General features: G+C 35.4%; 1 protein-coding gene and 2 long non-coding RNA genes across 10 annotated transcripts; 2 read left to right on the top strand and 1 right to left on the bottom strand.

The window, feature by feature from the left end:
- Positions 1-1,584: 1,584 nt before the first annotated feature.
- On the bottom strand, positions 1,585-5,962 carry LOC147512593 (uncharacterized). Of its 8 annotated transcripts, XR_015215030.1 has the most exons (5): positions 5,824-5,962; positions 5,600-5,663; positions 4,914-5,467; positions 4,053-4,164; positions 1,585-3,486 (listed from the first exon to the last, which is right to left on the bottom strand). It is a non-coding gene; the product is annotated as an uncharacterized LOC147512593 (long non-coding RNA). The 8 variants fall into 8 exon arrangements; XR_015215029.1 differs by having other exon boundaries at positions 5,600-5,962; XR_015215034.1 differs by having other exon boundaries at positions 4,914-5,149; positions 5,602-5,962.
- Positions 5,963-7,026: 1,064 nt separating this feature from the next.
- LOC147512592 (uncharacterized) lies at positions 7,027-10,351 on the top strand. The gene is made up of 6 exons (XR_015217238.1): positions 7,027-7,163; positions 7,260-7,402; positions 7,486-7,726; positions 8,308-8,404; positions 9,107-9,353; positions 9,881-10,351. It is a non-coding gene; the product is annotated as an uncharacterized LOC147512592 (long non-coding RNA).
- A 5,359-nt stretch (positions 10,352-15,710) lies between these two features.
- On the top strand, positions 15,711-18,426 carry LOC147512591 (F-box only protein 13-like). The gene is given in 3 exon segments (XM_086595623.1): positions 15,711-15,880; positions 16,927-17,752; positions 17,754-18,426. Coding segments are annotated over 2 exon segments (1,233 nt in total). The 5' UTR covers positions 15,711-15,880; positions 16,927-16,957; the 3' UTR covers positions 18,192-18,426.
- The last annotated feature ends 1,183 nt before the right edge of the window (positions 18,427-19,609 follow it).

Here is a 19,609-nt window from a genome sequence, read left to right as displayed (position 1 = left end):
TTTGCAGGTTTCGGGCTTCAACAAAGAAGTAAACGATAGATTTTTTTTCTATTGTTTATGTTCTACATTATGATTTCCTACATAACTATCTCAAAAGCACATAACAAATAAAGATAAACAATCTAGTTTTTTTTTTTTTTGCTAAGGGTAATTGTATTAAAAATAAAATTTTCGAAGTACAAAGAATAGATATGATTGATAGTCAATCACTATCTCAAAGCTCAGCCTACAAATCTATAGTACGTGGTGTTCATATCCTCAATTCTATGCACGAATGCAGGCCTGCCATCCCACCACTTCTTCTCTCCCTTTGCCAAGTGTGCTGCTTCTTTGGAACAGATGTCCACACCAAAGTTAACCTCACGCCAAGTGTTAGTCACAATGATCCATTCCACGAGCCCTTTCACTTTGTCCCAAGCTGCTCGAATCTGCCAATGTACCTGATCATTTTGAAAAGATTTCACAGCCGCAGTAGAGTCGGATTCCACCCAGATATATTTACATCATATCCCAGTTCCACCGCTTTTGAAATGCCCCTATCGCAAAACTCTCCGCTATAAACTAATTTATACGAACTTTAACTCGTGATAAGAGACCCTAAGTTTTTTATGGGAGTTACAGAGATTGGAACGATAGTGAGAGAGGTTACGCTTTCTTTACGGCTTGAATGGTTTCATTGTGTTGAAGGAACTCTTAGTAAATGGGCATTTGTGTTGCATGTGTAAGTCATATAGTTGATTTATTCATATAGAATTCAATATGACAAAATAATATGATAATTGTAAGTACAATAATTCGCAACATTATTATTTTGGATCTGAATTTGGAGACGCTAATTGTTTTTCTCAACTGCAGCTTGACCAGCTTCATCTTTAGTCACCTGCATTTTTGTCTTTTCATGTGCTGAAAAAAAATTATTTGGAAAGGTATCTAGCTGCCTATTTTTAATATATAAAATAAGGGGGGGGAATGAGAATAAATTACTCGAATCAACCTTGATGCTGCCGCTGTTATAACTTGGTTCTTGAAATTGTGCATTAAACTGAACAAATTCATTAGATTATAGTAAATCAAAGTCCTGAAAAAATGTTAATAGTTGTTTGTTTGTAATAAATTCATATTTTTTGGATGTACATTGTAAAAGATGTATATGATGAATCATAAGAACCACTTTTACCTTATTGTATTTGAAATTATCAATCAAATCCATTGGTTTCACGATTAAGAATGTCAAACAAATCTCACCTAACCAGCAGAAGCGTTGCAAAATGTTTGAGTATATAGATTTTTTTAATATTTTGTTTGGTGGAGCTGCAAAAGTGGGCATAATTTATCGGGTTGCACATAAATACACCTCCTCTTCTTAAATGGTTGGAAAACTTTGTTTACATTTTCTACATCAAAAAAGAATTTGTTTTAGCCTTTAAACTTGACAGATCTGACATATCTAGTGAATTCAGCCAAGTAACAGAAACTGATGGAAAGATTTTCCAAGTATGTTAGACTCAGCAATTCATCAACAAAGTTGGTTCCAATTTCTTCTCCATAAATATGTACATCATCCACACAGTAAAGCTGTAACTATTGGAGTAATGGTAACTTCGATATTAATCCAGCGGCAATTTCTTTCAGTTTTGTATGTTGGAGATCAAGGCGTTTGAGATTAACAAAAGCTTCCATCCCGTGGCAATAATGCAGATCGTTTGACTTCGTTATCTACACCTTACAAATCTAGATCGAGTTCCTTTGACCATGCTTAGCATATTGGTCCTCATAATGGGTTTCATTGGTAGCTTGCGGACCAAGTTTCCAGTTTGGACATGCTTCATAGCATACCTTCTTTATCCATTCTCTTTGATGTTTGTCTATGTTCTTGATTACGTTTTCGGTTGGTCTTAAGAACTTTGAAATTGTCTATTATTCCCTTGCAAGTGGTCAAGCAAGCACAGAGTATGTTGTGAGCAGGAATGGCTTCCTTCCCCGCACCAGCAGCTTTCACTTCTGGGAGATTTTCTACTCATCCCTACAAAGTACAAACCTTTTGGGAGTTGGCACCGTAAGGCCCACTGTGTGGTGGCTTATGGAGAGAAATGATGATATAGTCAGAGAGCAAAAGAACAAAATATTAGCCGTAACTGATTATAACTAACCAAAGTCCTTTACCTACATTCCTATCCATGGTTGCTTTACTTCAGTATCATAATGTAGGGGGAACTTAATTGTCTGACCATCAAAGCAGGACCAAGAAGGAGAATAGTAATCTCAATGTTTGCAATCTCCCAAAGGGTTACTTTATAAAAACAGGAATCCCCTGCTTTATCTAAATAACTAAAAAATAAATGGTTGTAACGGGGGATGGACTACAACCAGGGAACATAGGCCTATTTACTGAGATTATTCATCTACTAATCTACTATTGTAGTATTGTGTCAATTATAATTAAAAAACATACCATATAACATTCAAAAACCATCAGCATATCTGACAACCATGTCAGAATGAAAATCACTCAGTACGTTTATTTGCAATTTCATCAGACATCAGGTGTTACTTAGCAAAAATAACGACTCCTAAACTCCCAATTGCATTATGTCAAAAAGATGCTTGTAGGATTAGTCCTACTTAAATTTGCACAATAGCGACTCGTAGAATAGAGGCATTAACACTTGATATCATTATATTCATGATTAGCCCCTCTAACGAGGAATGGTCACCAATGAAATACCTTCAAAAGCATTTTATAAGCCTCCAGCAAGCGATTAGCAGCAGGCCCAAACCCATGCAGTACCTCCATCATGTGAGTCCAGGGACGAATTGTCTCCACATCCAGGGTGCACTATCAGTTCCATCTCTGCAAGCATCTTTGAACTTACTGTCAAATATTTGCTTTCTTTCTCAATAGCAATTGGAATGTGTGATGCAGGCTGTACATTCTCATTTCCATTTCAGTTGGTGACTTGGTGTAACTGAGATCATAACGTCAAATAAAGACACCAACAAAGGGCTTCATATACACTACCTTTAGGAGAAACATTTGCAACTGGCTCTGGTCATGATTAATTTTTCGTCAGGGTGGTGTGTCAGGATTGGAAAAACGTTTTTGAGTGTCAAGTACATAATCGACAGCATAAATATAGCATGCCTTTTAGTTTGTAGGGAGGAAAGGGAATAGGGATCTAAAAGGGTGTTTGCACTTATGGGTGTTTGGACTTATGGGTTAGTACAATAGTGGAAAGCAAAGTGTACAGACAGAGTCGAGTGGACGTTTCTTGTTTCAGTGCCTCTTTTTTTAGAATCTGGGCTTGCCCTTCATGGAACTGAGACTCAAACAATCTCCTCAATCTGAACTCATACTGTCAAATGATGAGACCAGAGGAGTTAGGCTCTGACAACTAAAACTGACTGCCTAATATAGTTGGCGCTGCCATTAGAAGTTCTTACACGACGAGACCATTTCAGTTGAAGCTCTTGCTGAAGAGGAAGGCCCTGTGTAAGCGTTATTATAACATTCTAAGATTTTCAAAATATTCTAAGGTAAGCGTTATTATAACATTCTAAGATAATCAAAATATTTTCAAAATAATATGTCAGTGGTTATAATCTTCAACCATGGGTCAGAGAAATAGTGAATGTTATTCTAAACCATTGGCATAGTGATCATGAAGCATAAAATCGTAGTGTGTAATCTTTTATGTGGAAATCATTGCCACTAACTTTCCCGTGCCCAACAATTCTACTAATTAACTAATATGTGAATTGCATACAAAAGGCCACCTACTAACGGCACACTTTATCCTATCCAAATTTCAAGTATATTCTTGGGTCCTCAAAGAGACCCAAGTGGAGATTCTACTAAAGTGGTGCGTGTGAAACTCAAAAAGGTATTTACTTAGCATTCTCTTTTGTCAGATAGGTGGTAGTGCCAGATAGACATAGTTGTTAGAAATTAAAAAGTTCATGTCACAGTCAACACGATAAATATAATCAGTTGGCAAACAAACCATATGATAGGAAGAGAATAGAATACATGATGAGAATGAATATTTAATAACCTTAATAGTTTGCTTGTTGGTTTTGAAATGGGTATAAAACCGTTGAAGTAGCGATCAATCCACTTCTTCTTATTGTAGGTTTCGAAGCATCTTCTCTTCAACTTAATTCTTCCTGTAATTGATTGAGTAGTAAGGATTTGTTCAACCCATCTCAACCCATGAATTAGTTACTGGCAGATCGAGGATGTCTTCAACAAAAGAAAATGGGTGGAGGTTCATTCACAAATAAGCTCATTAACAATTAATAACACATTACGTTCAAGATCTACTCAATTTCCATCATAACGAAGGAAATATAATGAAACCAAGATTAATGACAACGTTATTTACACTTTCCACTGTTCATGAAAATAGATCGAAAGAGATATGAATCTAAAATACATAGTATAGTCAATAATATAATACAAATTTCATAGTACCATCCACAAAATGTATACCTAAGACAATGATTATAGCAGGAAAGACTAAAAATGGAAAAAATAATAAGTAAAACGAATATAACCTGTTATTCAATCAATTAGTCAAAATGTTTTCTATTGCTTTAGCATCTAAGCAAATGGAGAAAAAAATCCATATCAATGGCAAATTAAGTTGTACTGGCTTTGAGAGACAAATAAAATAGGCACTTCGTAGTAATATTATAAACTCCATATTTAATTACACATTGTCAACAGTAGAATAAAACAACATATAATTGGAAGTCAGGAAATTCATATGAACGTACCAAGTGAAGTCAAGTCAAAGGCAGCAACCTAAACAGTGCACTTCCTTACTAAGTAATAGATTAGAGTTGTATATTCGGACAAAATTGTAGTGTTTCCCATGTATGATGCATCTAGATATTTGAATACCTAAGCGTACCTTAAATTGGGGCATAATCCCATTTCGAGTGAAACTGTAATGAAGCATTCCTTCAACCAACCTGTGTTTGAAATTAACTCTAACAATACTAAAATGAATTAATAAAATGTTTAGAAAGAAATCCAAGAGTAATATGAATTAGGAAATACTAATGAAAAGAGAATTTACATTTTTTTATTTGTAAATCAACATCTTTCTGGTCGACCTTAAACCCCCAAACTCTACTTGATAACAAACTGAACAATGGAAAACAATGAAAGTGCAATACACGCTTAATTCCACGTAACGGAAAATTAGGAACAGAGTACGTGTTATTATTATTATACCATCAAAATGCATTGGAAAAAATCAAGTGAGAATCTCGTGCGTGACAATATAAAGTGAAACATGTAATGGAAACAACAGAGCGACATGTAACAGAATTAACGATACCAACTATAAAATGAAGAACATAAGCAACAATAGTAACAAAGAATGCACATCTAATCTGGTTCACACAAATAATGCATTAAACTCTCGGGATAATCACCAAGGACAAAAATTGGATGGAACACCTGAAAAATGGGAGTTGCGAAACACACACCCTTAGATTAACTGTTGATACTGCTATTGCAATCTAAAAGTACAATAAAACCAGGTTCACACAAATAATGCATTAAACTCTCGGGATAATCACCAAGGAACACACCTGAAAAATGGGAGTTGCAAAACACACACCCTTGGATTAACTGTTGATATTGCTATTGCAATCTGAAAGTACAATAAAATCACTCTAAATACAAATCTGATCTAAACAAAAGATAAATGAAATCTGAAAAAAAAAAAAATAATAAATCATTATTTTGGACACTAATGTGAATGAAAATATAATAAATCAGTGATCTTATAATTCATTGGAAATCAAACTTACAGGCCCTAGTAGATCCATTATTAGATTTGGAAACCATAAACCAATCTTCAAATTATCTGCTATTACTTAATTTTATAGTTTAATAGGGATTAGGTGAGTCAAACTTAGACAACAGGATGAAATTGAGAAACTATGTAATTGAGTGCATGGTTGTGTCTCTTCGTCTTCGACTCGAACGGCAATGGTAGCCTACAAACAGTCATGACTTTCACCACTTCTAAATAAATACAACTTTAATTTGTATTGTTGCCAGTTGGTTTTCATTGTATTAGTGTTCTTTCTTTATATTAATGACTTAATTAAGCAAAACTGAAAAAGATAAGTGGTTTTCTACTAACAACATAAGAGAATTAATGCTTGTGTGTTTTCTTTTTGTTTTATTGTTATTTGTTTTTCTTAATTTTCTTTAACTAAAGAAAAAAGGGAGAGAGAGAGAGAGAGAAAACCGGATGAAAGAGTAACAAGTTTTTCATCTGTAACGGGCCCTTCACTTGATTGGGATGTTAGCCTGGTACAACACAGTAGCTGTCCCGCTAGCATTTTTGATTGCCAAATAATTACACTTTATACCGAAATTAAATGGAAGGAACCAACCGTCTCTTTTCTTCTTCTTCTCTCTCCCAAATATATTTCAATTGTACGCCACCATAAATGCATTTAATTAGCCATTTAATCAAGCAATTTATTAGACGTTAAAAAAAACGAAAAGTCATTAAACCTTCTCTCTCACCAATGAAGGGTTGCTCTCTTTTTTTCAACATTCCATGTGACCAGATAAGAAGAAAAAATAAAAGAAGAAAGAATCATCGTACATTCGTATCCATCACTCCGACAATTAGCAAGTTGCATAATTTGAAATCAGGTACGTTTCTTTTTTTTTCCCAAATCTTTCAGTCAAACAATTTTCATAATCAATTACAACTCATACTATTTTCAGTTCTTGTTGTATGGCTGACTGGTTATGATTTCTGAAATTTAGTCTTTTTGTTTTATGTATGATGTGACTTTTACGTGCAGGGAAAGGCAAAGAAGGTTGTTTCTGCATAGAACCTCTGGTTTGAGATTCTGAAAGCTCAGATAGAAACTAGAACACTGTATATGCTTTTTAAGGTAATCTCATCGATGGCTCTGCAGGTGCTTTTTTGTCCATTGGGGCTTTTGGTCATTGTTCTAATTGGCTTATTTTTCATTTATTTCTTCAAGATGCTTGCAATAGAAAAAGCAATCAGCAGAATTTGGGTACTATTAAATCTTCGAATCTGTGTACTGAGATTATTGAATACACAAGTGCAGTCTGCAGTTTGGCTTCCATTGCTCTTCCGCGATATGTTCGGGAGAAGGTCGGTTAGATACTTAGATGCATTACAAGTATCGACACACATGGCTTGACCATTTCAAGTATATCTTCGTTGACTTGGTATATATTTTTGTTGTAGGATGTTCCAATTGAGTCTCACCCATCTAAGTTGGTTGGAAGCAATGGTTCTAAAAACCGCTATTTTGATTTTGACAAGCTTGCGGAGTTCAGGGTCTTGCTGATGCTTGCATTCTGCTTGGCATGCCCTTTGATTCACCTGAGGTTTGGGGATTCCATAGAGCTTACTGTTTTCTATTGTTTTTTCCCCAAATAGTTCTAATTGCGTTTTTCTTGAACCTGTCTAGGCACAACAGCTAAACAAAGACATATTTGAGACTATTTATTATCATGCTCTTAAAGCTTCTTATGAGTTGGCTCCAAAAGAAGGTCCTTACGAGACGTACCAAGGGTGCCCTATGAGCAAGCTATGTAACTAGAGGGTTGTAACTTCTTTTGTGCATTTATGTTTCCTTTGGGAGGAAGAATACACATTCCCCTCTCATTTGAATAAGGATAAAAGATTCTGGTGCTTGGCAAATGCCACAGGTGATTTTCTCTTTTGTTTTTGTATGTGCATGTTTTCTTGCTACTTAATTTACACTTTTGCCCCTTAACTATATATTGATCAATTGTGTCATGGTAGGATAGAGGTTGATTTTAACTTGATAACATAGATATAGGTGTGTAGAGCCTATCTGCAGTTGTTGTCATATCAGCGTGTTTCACTTGTGAGAGAGCATTTTGGATGCTCACAAACTACTGTCTAGCCTCGATGATGTAGTGTAAACACAGGTGAAAATCTCTATTTTGTTTGCTTTTGAGCACGATGATTTGGGTATATTCTGTATTTCTGGTGTTTATTCAACTCACAAAAGTTAACATATTTGTTCAAATTTTTTACGAACAATTTTGCTCTCCCTTTCCAGAAAGTCTTTACTCTCTTTCTTTAAAATATTAGTACTCATGAATTATGAACCTTACCTGTCGATGAATAAATTAGGCGTCTATTCAACTCGCAAAAGTTAACGTATCTGTTGACATTTTGTATAAACAATTTTGCTTTCTCTTTTCAGAAAATCTCCACTCTCTTTCTTTGAAATATTAGTATTCATGAATTTTGTATACAGAGTGGTGTCGATATATGAAGGTGGAGAATTAAGAACGGCAGCGTTTAGAGAATTGAAGGAAGAAACTGGAGTTACATCTGCAGAAATTCTTACAGAGGTTTGATTTAGTAATCCACTTTCATTATTTCGTGTTACGTTGGGATATTAGTGTTGTAGGGTATGCCCTTCAACGTGCCACTAATAAGTATAAGCACCTCATAATGCACTTTTTTTTAGCTATTGACTGTTTTCTACCATTTTGTCAAGTCATCATTTAGCCCGCTAGACTCCTGAGAGATTTATCTATTTGAGTGGTATCTTTTGAGTTGTCAAAAGATTGCGAGGCGATGAATATATTTTAGACAGATGAATCTTTTGTGAAGTATTAAACGAAATGTTGAATGTTTAAATACTTCCTTTCCAATACTTGTGTATCAACTACCGTACATAATGGCAATTGATTTCAAATTTAAAAGAAAGGATCAGTAAAATGACCTCCCTCTTATTGTTCTCAGTTTTTTTGGCTTAAAGTGTTCATTTCGCTATGTATATACTATATTGCAATATACTTGGTACAATGTGAGATTTCCATAAGATATTGTTGAAATAACCAATGATTGGAGCACTAGCTATTATGTATTAACCATGTCAAGTTTTCAACCAATAAGGTGGGATATTAATTTACAAAGAAAATTGAAAGATGTAATATGGATGAACTTAATATTTTTCAACTTGGAGCGTGATTTCATTGCCTTGAGTCAGTGTCTTGGGTTAAATGGGTTCTCTTGATTTGAGACACACGTGTTTATTTTATCTGCAGTGGAGAAGCCTCGAAGGGCAGGGAGGAAGATTTTGCTTGGTTCAGAAACAAAAGAGTACAAAAACGGTGATGCTGGTCACAAAGGCCACTCAACAGACGACAACTATGATTCTGTTTCTTTCTTAGAACCAAAAATCATGGGCATTGCAGTTCCAGGAATGTTCATTCTGTGTTGTGGTTTGCTTTGTCCATGCTTTTGTTCGAAAAGGAAAGAAGCTTCCCGAAATGTTCTCTCGACCAAGTTCAAGTGAGTCGAATGTTATCACTATAGGCATTCTATTTTTAGGTCGTGTACTTCTAAATCCCTCAAACATTTGTGAATGATGAAAAAATGGTGAACAACATACCGTTGTGGCTCTGTATAATGGTCCTCTCTGCTGTTATGGTACAAACTTCAGATTTCAGAGTACTTTTTGATTCAGTAGGTTATGGTCTTTGATTGATACTTGATACTAGGTATCATCAATGTATGAAGAAATTAACTCAATCAAGGCCTACATTATCGGTTATTGGTACGTGAAGGATGTATTTAATTTTCATTAATAGGACCCATTAGAAGATGTTGATATGTGATGATAGGTAACTGAGTGGTGATTCCATCAGGGATCTCTTTCCCATTATCCGTGCACATTTTATTGTGATGTTTTAGGATATCTTTTTTTTTTTATAAATGTTCATACGTTCTATGTTAACATTAGACTAACTAATGTTGACTCTTATTGGATTAACTTGGGAGAGCATCTTTATTTGCTAACGAACTATCAAATGTTGCAGTGGATTCTGTTCCCTCTGGAGAATTGAACTCTGCTTCTGAAAATATTCCTGACCGGCTTGACAGCCCACTCCGAGGGCCTAAAAGTCCACTTTGGATGCTAGCTGCTCCACTCCGAGTCCCCCCAAGCCCTTCTCAATTCACAATGTCCCCGCAAATGAAAAGAATTGGATCTGTACATCTTAATTTGAATCAAGTTATGAAAGCAACGGAAAACTTTCTCACCTTTACTACAGATAGGTGAAGGGGGTTTTGGAACCGCTGAGGGGCTCGGTTGCAATATGGTCGTCGTTATTAAGCCATAAAATGTGCATATTACAAGGAGTTCAATGTTGCAGTCTACATGACTAAACAAGGTAAAACTATCGGTATGAAACTTGGATGTCTATTGATATCATGTGCGTATAATTTAAATAATGCATGTAATTAACTCAATCACATAATGTTAGAAATTACATATTTGAATGGTCACAGTCATTGCTTATCAATGTAGTGGTATGTTCATATTTGATCCAAAGAAACCAGAAAAGGGGCGCGTCCTACCTCATGCAAAGGCGAACAACGTGGCACAATGTGTTCGACTCTCAAAATCTGCCCGAGTCCAAAGCTATATCCTCAGACTTGCATTATTCATCCTAAAATTTATAAGCTTACCATCATGACCGGAGCAATACAAACACCAAATGCAACTATTAATTGAAATCATTGTGCTTAGAGGGGGTAGCCTTGGTGATCCTGTTTGATGATCTAACTATGCTAATCAAGAGTTATATTACATATTTATCTTCAATAACTTTCCCATACTAACTCCCAGCCCTCTAATTGTATCAATATACTACTTTTTTAGCTTATTGCCTTAGCAAGATCCTCATAGGAGTCAATTATGGGATTTATGTAGTGTAACCTATCCAATTGTAGTTTACGTAAATGTGAATCGTTAAACTCATTCCAATGTGAATTAATCTATGTTCTGTCCCATGAGGCCATTACATTCATATTGATCTCTTCCTTGTGAGGTGCTGATCTGATTCTGTGATAACCCAATTTGCTAACATAAAATTGACCAAGGCCTATTATCACTATTTGAATGCTTGAAGCACCAAGTTAGAGACCCATAACCCAAGTACCCAACCAATATGGTTAAGTTCACCACGAATAAATTAGAGGGTTCCAAAAGTAAATTTGTTTCGTGACTAAATTAAGTTTTCGTTGTCTACGTTCTATAGGACATGTCATCATGCCAACCGACATTGTGAAATACCAGAACTAATGTCATCGGTTAAATAGAAGTAATTACTCAATACTACCTCTCCAGTTCAGGCTCCTCGAGCGTGCCCAATTTACCTAAGGGTTAGATAATGACTACATAGATGCTTTTGATGCACTAACCTTTTATCTTTGTCGTTTGCAACGTGCACTTGCTAGAATGAGAGGCTCAAAGTACATGTTATTTGGAGCTATACTTAACAGTTTATTACTTAGTTATGTCTGGAAATCAAATAGGAATAAAGTTCTATTCAATTCAAAATTTAAACGGCTGCTAGTGTGTCTGCTCAGACATAATGTCAATTGTAAGTGTGCTCACTTAATTATGTTTACACTTTTCGGCAAGTTTTGTTTAACATCGCGTGCATAGCACGTGCATCTTGCTAGTACAATTAAAGTTTGTACAGCAGGTAGAGAACTCATATCTGCCTTACTAGCAGCCCATCGAGCAAGATCGTGAGCCTCCCTATTAAAGTACCGTCTTAACCAGCTAAAACTAGAAAACACAAATTTACTATAAATTCTCAATTGCATATATCCAGAACTATGCGAATCCAAGGGCTGTAGAATGAAGGTCACAGGACTTACATTACTCGCCATTGACATAACTAAGCCAAAATCGACGCTGAAGTCTCGTAGGAAAGGTTGTGGAAAGAATGGAAGTGTAACATTGAGATTGTTACGGCCCAATTAACGATATCAAGGGCCTTCTAAATGCTTAACTCAGGCCTAACAACAGAGTGGTTAATGGGCTTTCCAACCCTTCTATACGACAGTGCATATGCTAAAACCCAAGTAATTTAATGATGCACTAGACATTACCCATGAAGAAAAGTGAAAAGGGTTTTCCTATCCAAACTTCTAAAGCCCCCATAAAACAAAGAATATGGATACACTAGTAGGGCACAATATCCTTTCACGTGTGAAGAATGTTGCCTCTTTTATGGCTTTTTAAAGAAATCCCTATTCTCTAGAGACCAAACAAACGTATTCCTGACGCTAAAGCTACCATAAGTCCATGCAAGAATTGTATAAAAAAAATACTGAAAATAAAGTCTAATGGGGCATGACTGTTATATGCTTTAATTTGCTTTCCTTTAATTTTTTTTATTATTTGGTTATAGTCACTTCCATCTTTAATGTTTTATTTGATGAGTTAAAGAAAACTATTTCCCTTTCATGGAATTCTTAGAGACATGGTTAAATTCTTTTGTAACCTTGTCTCTCTTTTTTGCTGGAAACTAAGTTCAAACTTGTGAATACCTTTTAACCCGACTTACAAACTTAGAAATGTTGGATAGTAGTATAGTACTCTTCACGCAGTTTGAGACTTTGAGTTACAGGAGAGTCCTCACTGTGGAATCAATTTGGACTGGGTTGGAGGCCCAAATAGACAGTAGTATATGCTAATGAGTACTCATGAGTCACGGACATAAGTCAATTCAAGCAATGACTTTACGCTAGCCTGTCGTATCCAAATAATTATGCCTTGGATGTAAGATGATGTCTGAAGTCAAACATTATGGGAGATCTTTTAGGTGAAGTGGACCACTGGACATTAGATTATGCGCCTCTACCGTATGTGAAATGTGAACAGACTCTGCCCACATTTTACTTTTACAGCTTGCTTGTGCCAAAGCTGCACAAAGCTACAGTTCCAAATTTTGTAAACCTTATTTTAATTATTAAGTATACACTTCATAGTAACAACTAACAACTATCTAACGAGGAAAAAAAATGTAGACAAAAAAAACGATGAAAAATCTTTATTGTACCAAGTGCCAACTTTAAGAGGTTAGACACGACGAGTTCTGCGTAGAAATATAACACGAGGATAGTTTGGTCATTAAGAATTGCTTCCACAGTTACACGTGTGTCTGAGACTATGAGGCTTTTGCTTTGAGAAGACCAACACACCAACGTGCGAATTCTTTTACAAGCGTGCTTGTCTTTTTTTCTCACGGTTCGTTACACGTGAGCTTATTCGTTGACTAATTCACCCTCCCTTAACTTTAAAATGACTATTGAGTTCTCGGCACTGGAGTTTGTGATTTTAAATGGAATCTAGGAATTCCGTCCAATGTTAAGTATGTCTTTTTTTTTATAAGAATGTTTAGAGTTTGTCGAATCATGAATCGGTTTGGTAGTCACCTTAGAATTTTTGTAAACAAGTACTTAGGCTTGCATCATCGTTCAAATAGAATTAGTCTTACTTGTACATCATCAGTGACATTGTTAACATGAAAATATGAAATACAAAGATAATGTTATTACAGTCATTTTTTTCCCTTATTTTTCTCCTTTTTCTAATATAGCTTGAGATTTTTTATCAGAATATCGGACGGAGATTGGTGACTAAAAAGAAAGGAAAGAGAGAGAAAAAGAAAAGAAAACAGAAAAAACAGCTAAGCTAATGAGATGGTAAAATTGTTTTGTTAACAAAAATAAAAAAGCAAATACTGACAATAGTGGACATAGAGATCTCTGCAATGAGAGGGAGGAGCATTAGCATCACATCTGAACCAACACAAGAAAAGAGGTCGGAATTAACGGCTTTTGCACTTGTTTTCTTCACTTATTTTATTACTATTTTCTCTTTGTTTAGGGGATTGTTCTGTTGCCATTGACTTATGCAAAAGCAAAAGAGAACAAAAGCAAAACTCTGCACCAAGTGTGTGTGTTATGTGTTTTTTTTCTACAGAGATTCCTCAACGAGGGGAGCTTAGTTTGCTTTTGCTTTACAAAGGTCAGCTGCTCCCCTTCTATCTCTTTCTTTCGCTTTGACATGCAAGTATAACCACTAATTACTAATCTAGTTAAACATGCATTCATTTTCTATTTGTTTTTCTTTCTTTTTCAATGTATATATTTTTGTTTCTCTTTCTACGTTTGATTCTACATAGTAGGGTGATAGGAAGAAATAATTTAGTACTTAGATTCGGTTACTTTTTTCTTGTTATAATGTTGAAATAAAAAATTGAATTTCTTTTTCTCTTCAGAATTCTGTAAAGGTTGCGGCAATTATACTATATAGTAGAGACTAATAATTACACAAATTCTATTAAAACTTTTGAATTTAAAAAAAAAAAAATGTTTTTTTCGAAAATACGGACAAATTTTTGTAAAATTAAACAACTAATTAAAACGACAAAACACAATAATTTATAGTAGTTCGGCGCCAATGCGGCAACCTATGTCCACAGGAGAAGAAAAATTTATTGTTCGAGTACACAAAATTATGTGTATTTTAAAAATAGAGTCTTCCTTTTTATAGAAACACCAATATCAATCGAACTTGTCATAAACCAACTGAGCGCCGTCACGCCTTCGTGTCATCATGCAAGAACTGAAAGCGGCGTCAAGATCGCTTTTTTTTTCTCCCACAATTTTTGACAATGTTTACAAAATTGTCGAACTTGCGGGTTTTTAACTTGTTGAATTTTCAAGCATCTGCACGTAATAATAACAACGCAAATGTCAGTGTAACTTTGTTTTGTTAATATTTATTGGAAGGAAAAAGGAAGAACAAATGTCTTCTGTATATGTAGAGCCACTAGCCTATTAGTGGAGTCACAATTCTTACTATGTGACTTCAATTTGGCCTTCAGTGGTGTTTTGTTCCTCAATCAAATCAGAATCAATGATTAAAGGATTAAATTTCTCTTGGAAAATGATGTTAACCATACAGGAATCGACATCCTTGAAGCCGACACTTTCATGGACTCTCCTTGACAACAATTTGGGTTTATGTCAACAAAAATGCACTTGATATATATATTGATGTAAGAAGGATGTCAAGATGACTATATAATTCAACGTTGTATTGATAATTAAGTAATAGATAACTCAGTACCTCACTTAGAAGTTAGAACTTAGAAGGATGTTTGTTTTTTGTGTTAAATAGAAACGCTGTACGTTAAACATACACCAATAAGGTTTAAAAGCATTAAGCATATATGGCCTGGCTGCCCTCCAAATCGACAAAAATCAGTATGGTTTGATATGTGGTATTTGATGTATTTCCTACCCTACTTTGGATCTATCACTAGCTTTCATATAGTGGAAAGTTCATTCGTTATAATAAGAGAAAATATATGATCCTATCGTTGCCCATACATGATTTTTTTCAGTGTTGATTTAAGCTCAAGGCTAAAGCCCTCCGAGAAAATGATGCCTAGTTATAGAAATGGACATTTTTGTCATTAACTATAAAACGACGTGGATTAGATTACAAATTTATAATATCAAATAAATTACAACAGTTAATTAAAAAAGAAAAAGAAAAAATAATTTGTATTAGTTGTCATTTGTCAAAGCACTTTCTTCGATACCTTGTGCACCAGACTACAATCAGAGGCTACTTCGGACCAGTCACTATCACTGAGTAGGCACATGGACTTTCCACAACCCGGACCCGAATCAAATTTAGATTCGGATCCATTTTCCACCCACACAAGAGAGAGAGATAGCTTTATCTTTTTTTCTCCAATTTTTCACTCTCTTTATCTTTCACTCTCTCTCTCTCTGTTAGTGTCAACGCGAACAAAAAGAGCTTCTCAGGAAGCTTCCCACCCATCCCCTTCTCTCTCTCTCTCTCTCTCTCTCGATATATATATATATATATATATATATATATATATATCATCACAATGCCTTCTTTGTAAAAGCAAGTTCAAGTGTGCAAGTGTGCATTTCACCTTCTATCTTCATTCAAGCTCTGTAGCTTCAACTTTCAGGTTTGTGTTTCTTGTTTTGTTTCACTACTAAATGAAGCATGTTTGAAACATTTTGGTTAAGTTGGTAGTGTTTGTTTTAGTTCAGTTTTGTTGTTTTTTACTACTTTGTTCAAGTAACTTAGAAGTGTTAAGTCATTTGAGCAAAAGGGGTTCGGTTTTTTGGCTTAAAGATATGATTTTTAATGTATGTTTGTCTGTTTATAGAGTTCATAAAGAAGAATTGGGTTTCTAACATGTCATTTTGACTACTTTGTTGAAGTGTAACAATTTGGGCATGTGTTTTTTTTTCATTTAGTATGAAGAAGAATTGGGTTCTTGAACATGTTGTTGTCTTTTGTGAGTAAAGGTTGAAGTAATTGGTTAAAATGTTGTCTTGTAGTTCTCACTCACTGGAAAAAGATTTGGCCTAGTTTGTTTCATGTGGTATCAAGAAAGAAATAGGAAATTGTTTAATGTAAAAATGAAGATTTGATTTTACCTTGAGTGTTTGTGGACTCTGGTGCAGTTTTTGTTTCCTTCTTATCTTTTTGAGAAAATGGGTTTGGCCCTTTACACTTTTGTCATTTTCTCAATAAACTTCACTAAATTTTAAGCAACCATTTTTATTGCTAATGGAATTTTAAACAATGTGGTGAACATAGGTTATATTCAAGAATTATGTACCTTCTATGAGTTTGAATTGGACTCTTCTATATTTTTATTATCTTGTGAGGTTACTGAATTTTCCTTCTCTCCTTTATTCCCAGTGTTTAGTCATTTCATCTTGTGAAAGTAAAAACTGTTTTAACAGAAGAGCACCTTTATTTTTCAGCTTTATAATAATTATATTTGTACATAGACCTGTTACTGCAAATTGGCCTGCAAAACATGATATTCTTTTTAGGCATCACGAGGTTTCCTTTTGTAATTTTCTTTGTTTTCATATCTTCTAATCTGTGTGTTTGATTTGATCTCCAAGCATTCTTTTACTTTCCGTGATTCTAATGACAGACAACTAGACAAGAATACAAAGATTCCTTTTTGATAATAACACCATTTCCCTCTAGTCTTGCAGCTATCATCACATATTCTAATTCCATGGAGCAAGATCAGAGTTGTGTTTCAAAGAAAACCAGGAAGAGAAAACTGCAACAAGAAGGTGATGGGGACTTTGGTTTCACCTTGGATGAGCTTAATGAAGATGTGCTTGAGAGAGTGCTTTCATGGCTACCAACCTCGAGTTTTTTCCGGTTGCGTTCAGTGTGCAAAAGATGGAAGTCTGTGGCATCCTCCTCTTCTTTCCGACTTGCCTGCTCTCAAGTTCCTTCCAGGGATCCTTGGTTCTTTATGGTCAATCCCCATTTCAACCAATCAATTGTCTTCGACACTGCTGAGAAAAGCTGGAAAAATCTCAACTGTCCACTTCTAGGCCAAGAAAATCCCAACTGCAATTCAATCCCAGTTGCAGCTTCTGGGGGTTTGATCTGTTTTCGCAACAGTTGTGGTGATTTTGTTGTTACCAACCCAGTCACAGGTGCCTGTCGAGAACTCCCGCCACTTGATCCAATTACCCAAAGTCAAGCCCTTCATGCCATTGCAATGAGTTCATCTTCTGAGAACTCCTCGTACAAGCTTGTATTAGTTTTTGGCGAACTTCCAAACCTATCCATCAATATCTTCGAGTCAGGGAAAGGCTGCTGGGGAGAAGAAATTATGCTAAGGAGGAAGAGCAATGACTTGTTGGAGCCTGATGATTGTGGAGATGATACATTATACTTTCTTAGTAAAGCTGGAGATGTGGTGACAACTAACATGCAGAGAAGCCCTTCAAAGCAATATTCATCTGTTATAACTGTCAAAGATGGTGAAGAATTTATTAATTTCCTTAGCTCGTCAGGGGACGATTGTGGCATGTAATCTTGTTCAGAAATGCTTCCTAGAGTACCCACGGCTTTTGCCAGTCTTTCTCGAGTACTCTATAGATGTAGTTGAGTGTACAGGTGAATTACTAGTGGTAGTCTTATCGGAGTTCCTAGAAACTGCAAGCCTTAGGGTCTGGAAGTTCTCTGAGGTTGAAAAATCTTGGCTTCAGGTAGCAGCAATGCCTCCTTCGATGTCACACGAGTTCTATGGAAAGAAGGCAGATATTAACTGTGTAGGTTCTGGAGATCAAGTAATGATATGTGTGAACTCTGGCGAGTTTGGGACCTATGTTCTATGTGATTTAGTGACCAATGAGTGGATTGAATTGCCGAAATATTGTGTCGATGGGAAGGCTAAGGAGTTCATGTCTGCCTTCTCTTTTGAGCCTAGAATTGAGGCTTGTGTATGAATCTGTAATAGGAGTGAAGTGGGTGAGGGGTGTGTGGAGTTTTTTTCATTTCTGGAGTTTGTGTTTTCTGTACAACTCTTCATCCTATTGTTCAATTGTTGTACACTGGCCAATACAGTTTGGCTCGCAAGTAATTTGTGTAAACTGTAAAATGATCAGAGATTAGATTTTAACTCAATTCCTTGTGATTTTGAAATTCATATGAAGTGGAAAGGTTATTAACAAGTTTGTGAAACCATGCATTCGTAAGAGTTACGACAGCTCTTGAGCATCTAAAGTCCAAAATTGTAGATAGAACTCCTGCAAGGTATTGTATGCACTATGCAATGCCTTTTTTGGCGGAATATATCAAAGATCATGTTTTGTTTGAGTGTTTCCCATTTGAAAAAAGGGAATTTCATATCCCAATCATCTGAGATTAGAATACCTTCCCTAAATTACCAAAGTACCTAGCACCAGCTTTAAATTAAAGCAAAGAGAGAGGGAGAGGAGTAACTGCAAAGAGAACAGTATACATATCATGTACTGTCTTCTTTCATAGTGAAAGGGATAACAGAATCAATATAGATATTTGCTATGGTGCAAAGTTGATCCTTTGGCTCAGAAATGCCAGTGCTTGTAGGTCGAATCTTTTAATAATACAGTGGGGTCAAGTATTTGTCCTCTTGTATGAATGTTGTATGAGTTGGGCGAAGGATATGTAAAGTGCAAACCACATTCCAACTTGAAAGAAAATAGGAATATCTCAATGACCCTGGAGAACCAACAAAAATGAAACCACAGAAGAGTTTTTATCTTCAAGACTTTCCCGGCAACCAGAATGATGCATGGGTCTGTTTGATTTCAGATGGGAAAAATTCCCATAGGAGATTCACTTTATAAAGTTATCTTTTTGAATACGAGAATGCAAGGGGAATTTTCTCCACCTTCAAGAGCTTTCATGAAGCATTCTTTCATAACCATCACATGAATCATAAAAGATGGTTTTGACCATATAACACCCCGTGTTTTATTCTTTTATTTTATCCTAATAATAATAATAATTAAACTAGATAAAATGAATAGATATAGATAACTATCAGATACGGATAAAAGCCGATAAATAGATAAGTGTTGTCCTTGTTTTTCGGGGATGTTTTCTCACGTAGAGTTTTTAGGAAAAAAAAACACAGTGAGGGTTTTAGAAAAAATGAGAGTTTTACTGAAGGAAGGAAAGGAAGGTTTTTTCTGGTAGCTGGTGGATAATCGGAGCGCGCTAAAGGTGAGTAGCTATTTTGTTATTTCACCGGATTTATAGTTTACATATATCGGTTATCTTGTCTAATGTTTTTATCTTTGCTTCATTGTCTTGTTTTATTCTATCGTCGTGTCGTCGAAGTTGTTAAAACTCTAGAGAAACTTCGGATTTGATATAGAAC

The sequence above is a fragment of the Coptis chinensis genome, chromosome 3 (assembly GCF_015680905.1).
Source record: "Coptis chinensis isolate HL-2020 chromosome 3, ASM1568090v1, whole genome shotgun sequence".
NCBI classification, from domain to species: domain Eukaryota; kingdom Viridiplantae; phylum Streptophyta; class Magnoliopsida; order Ranunculales; family Ranunculaceae; genus Coptis; species Coptis chinensis.
Note: the sequence above shows the minus strand (reverse complement) of the source record. Positions and strands in the feature narration are given on the sequence as shown.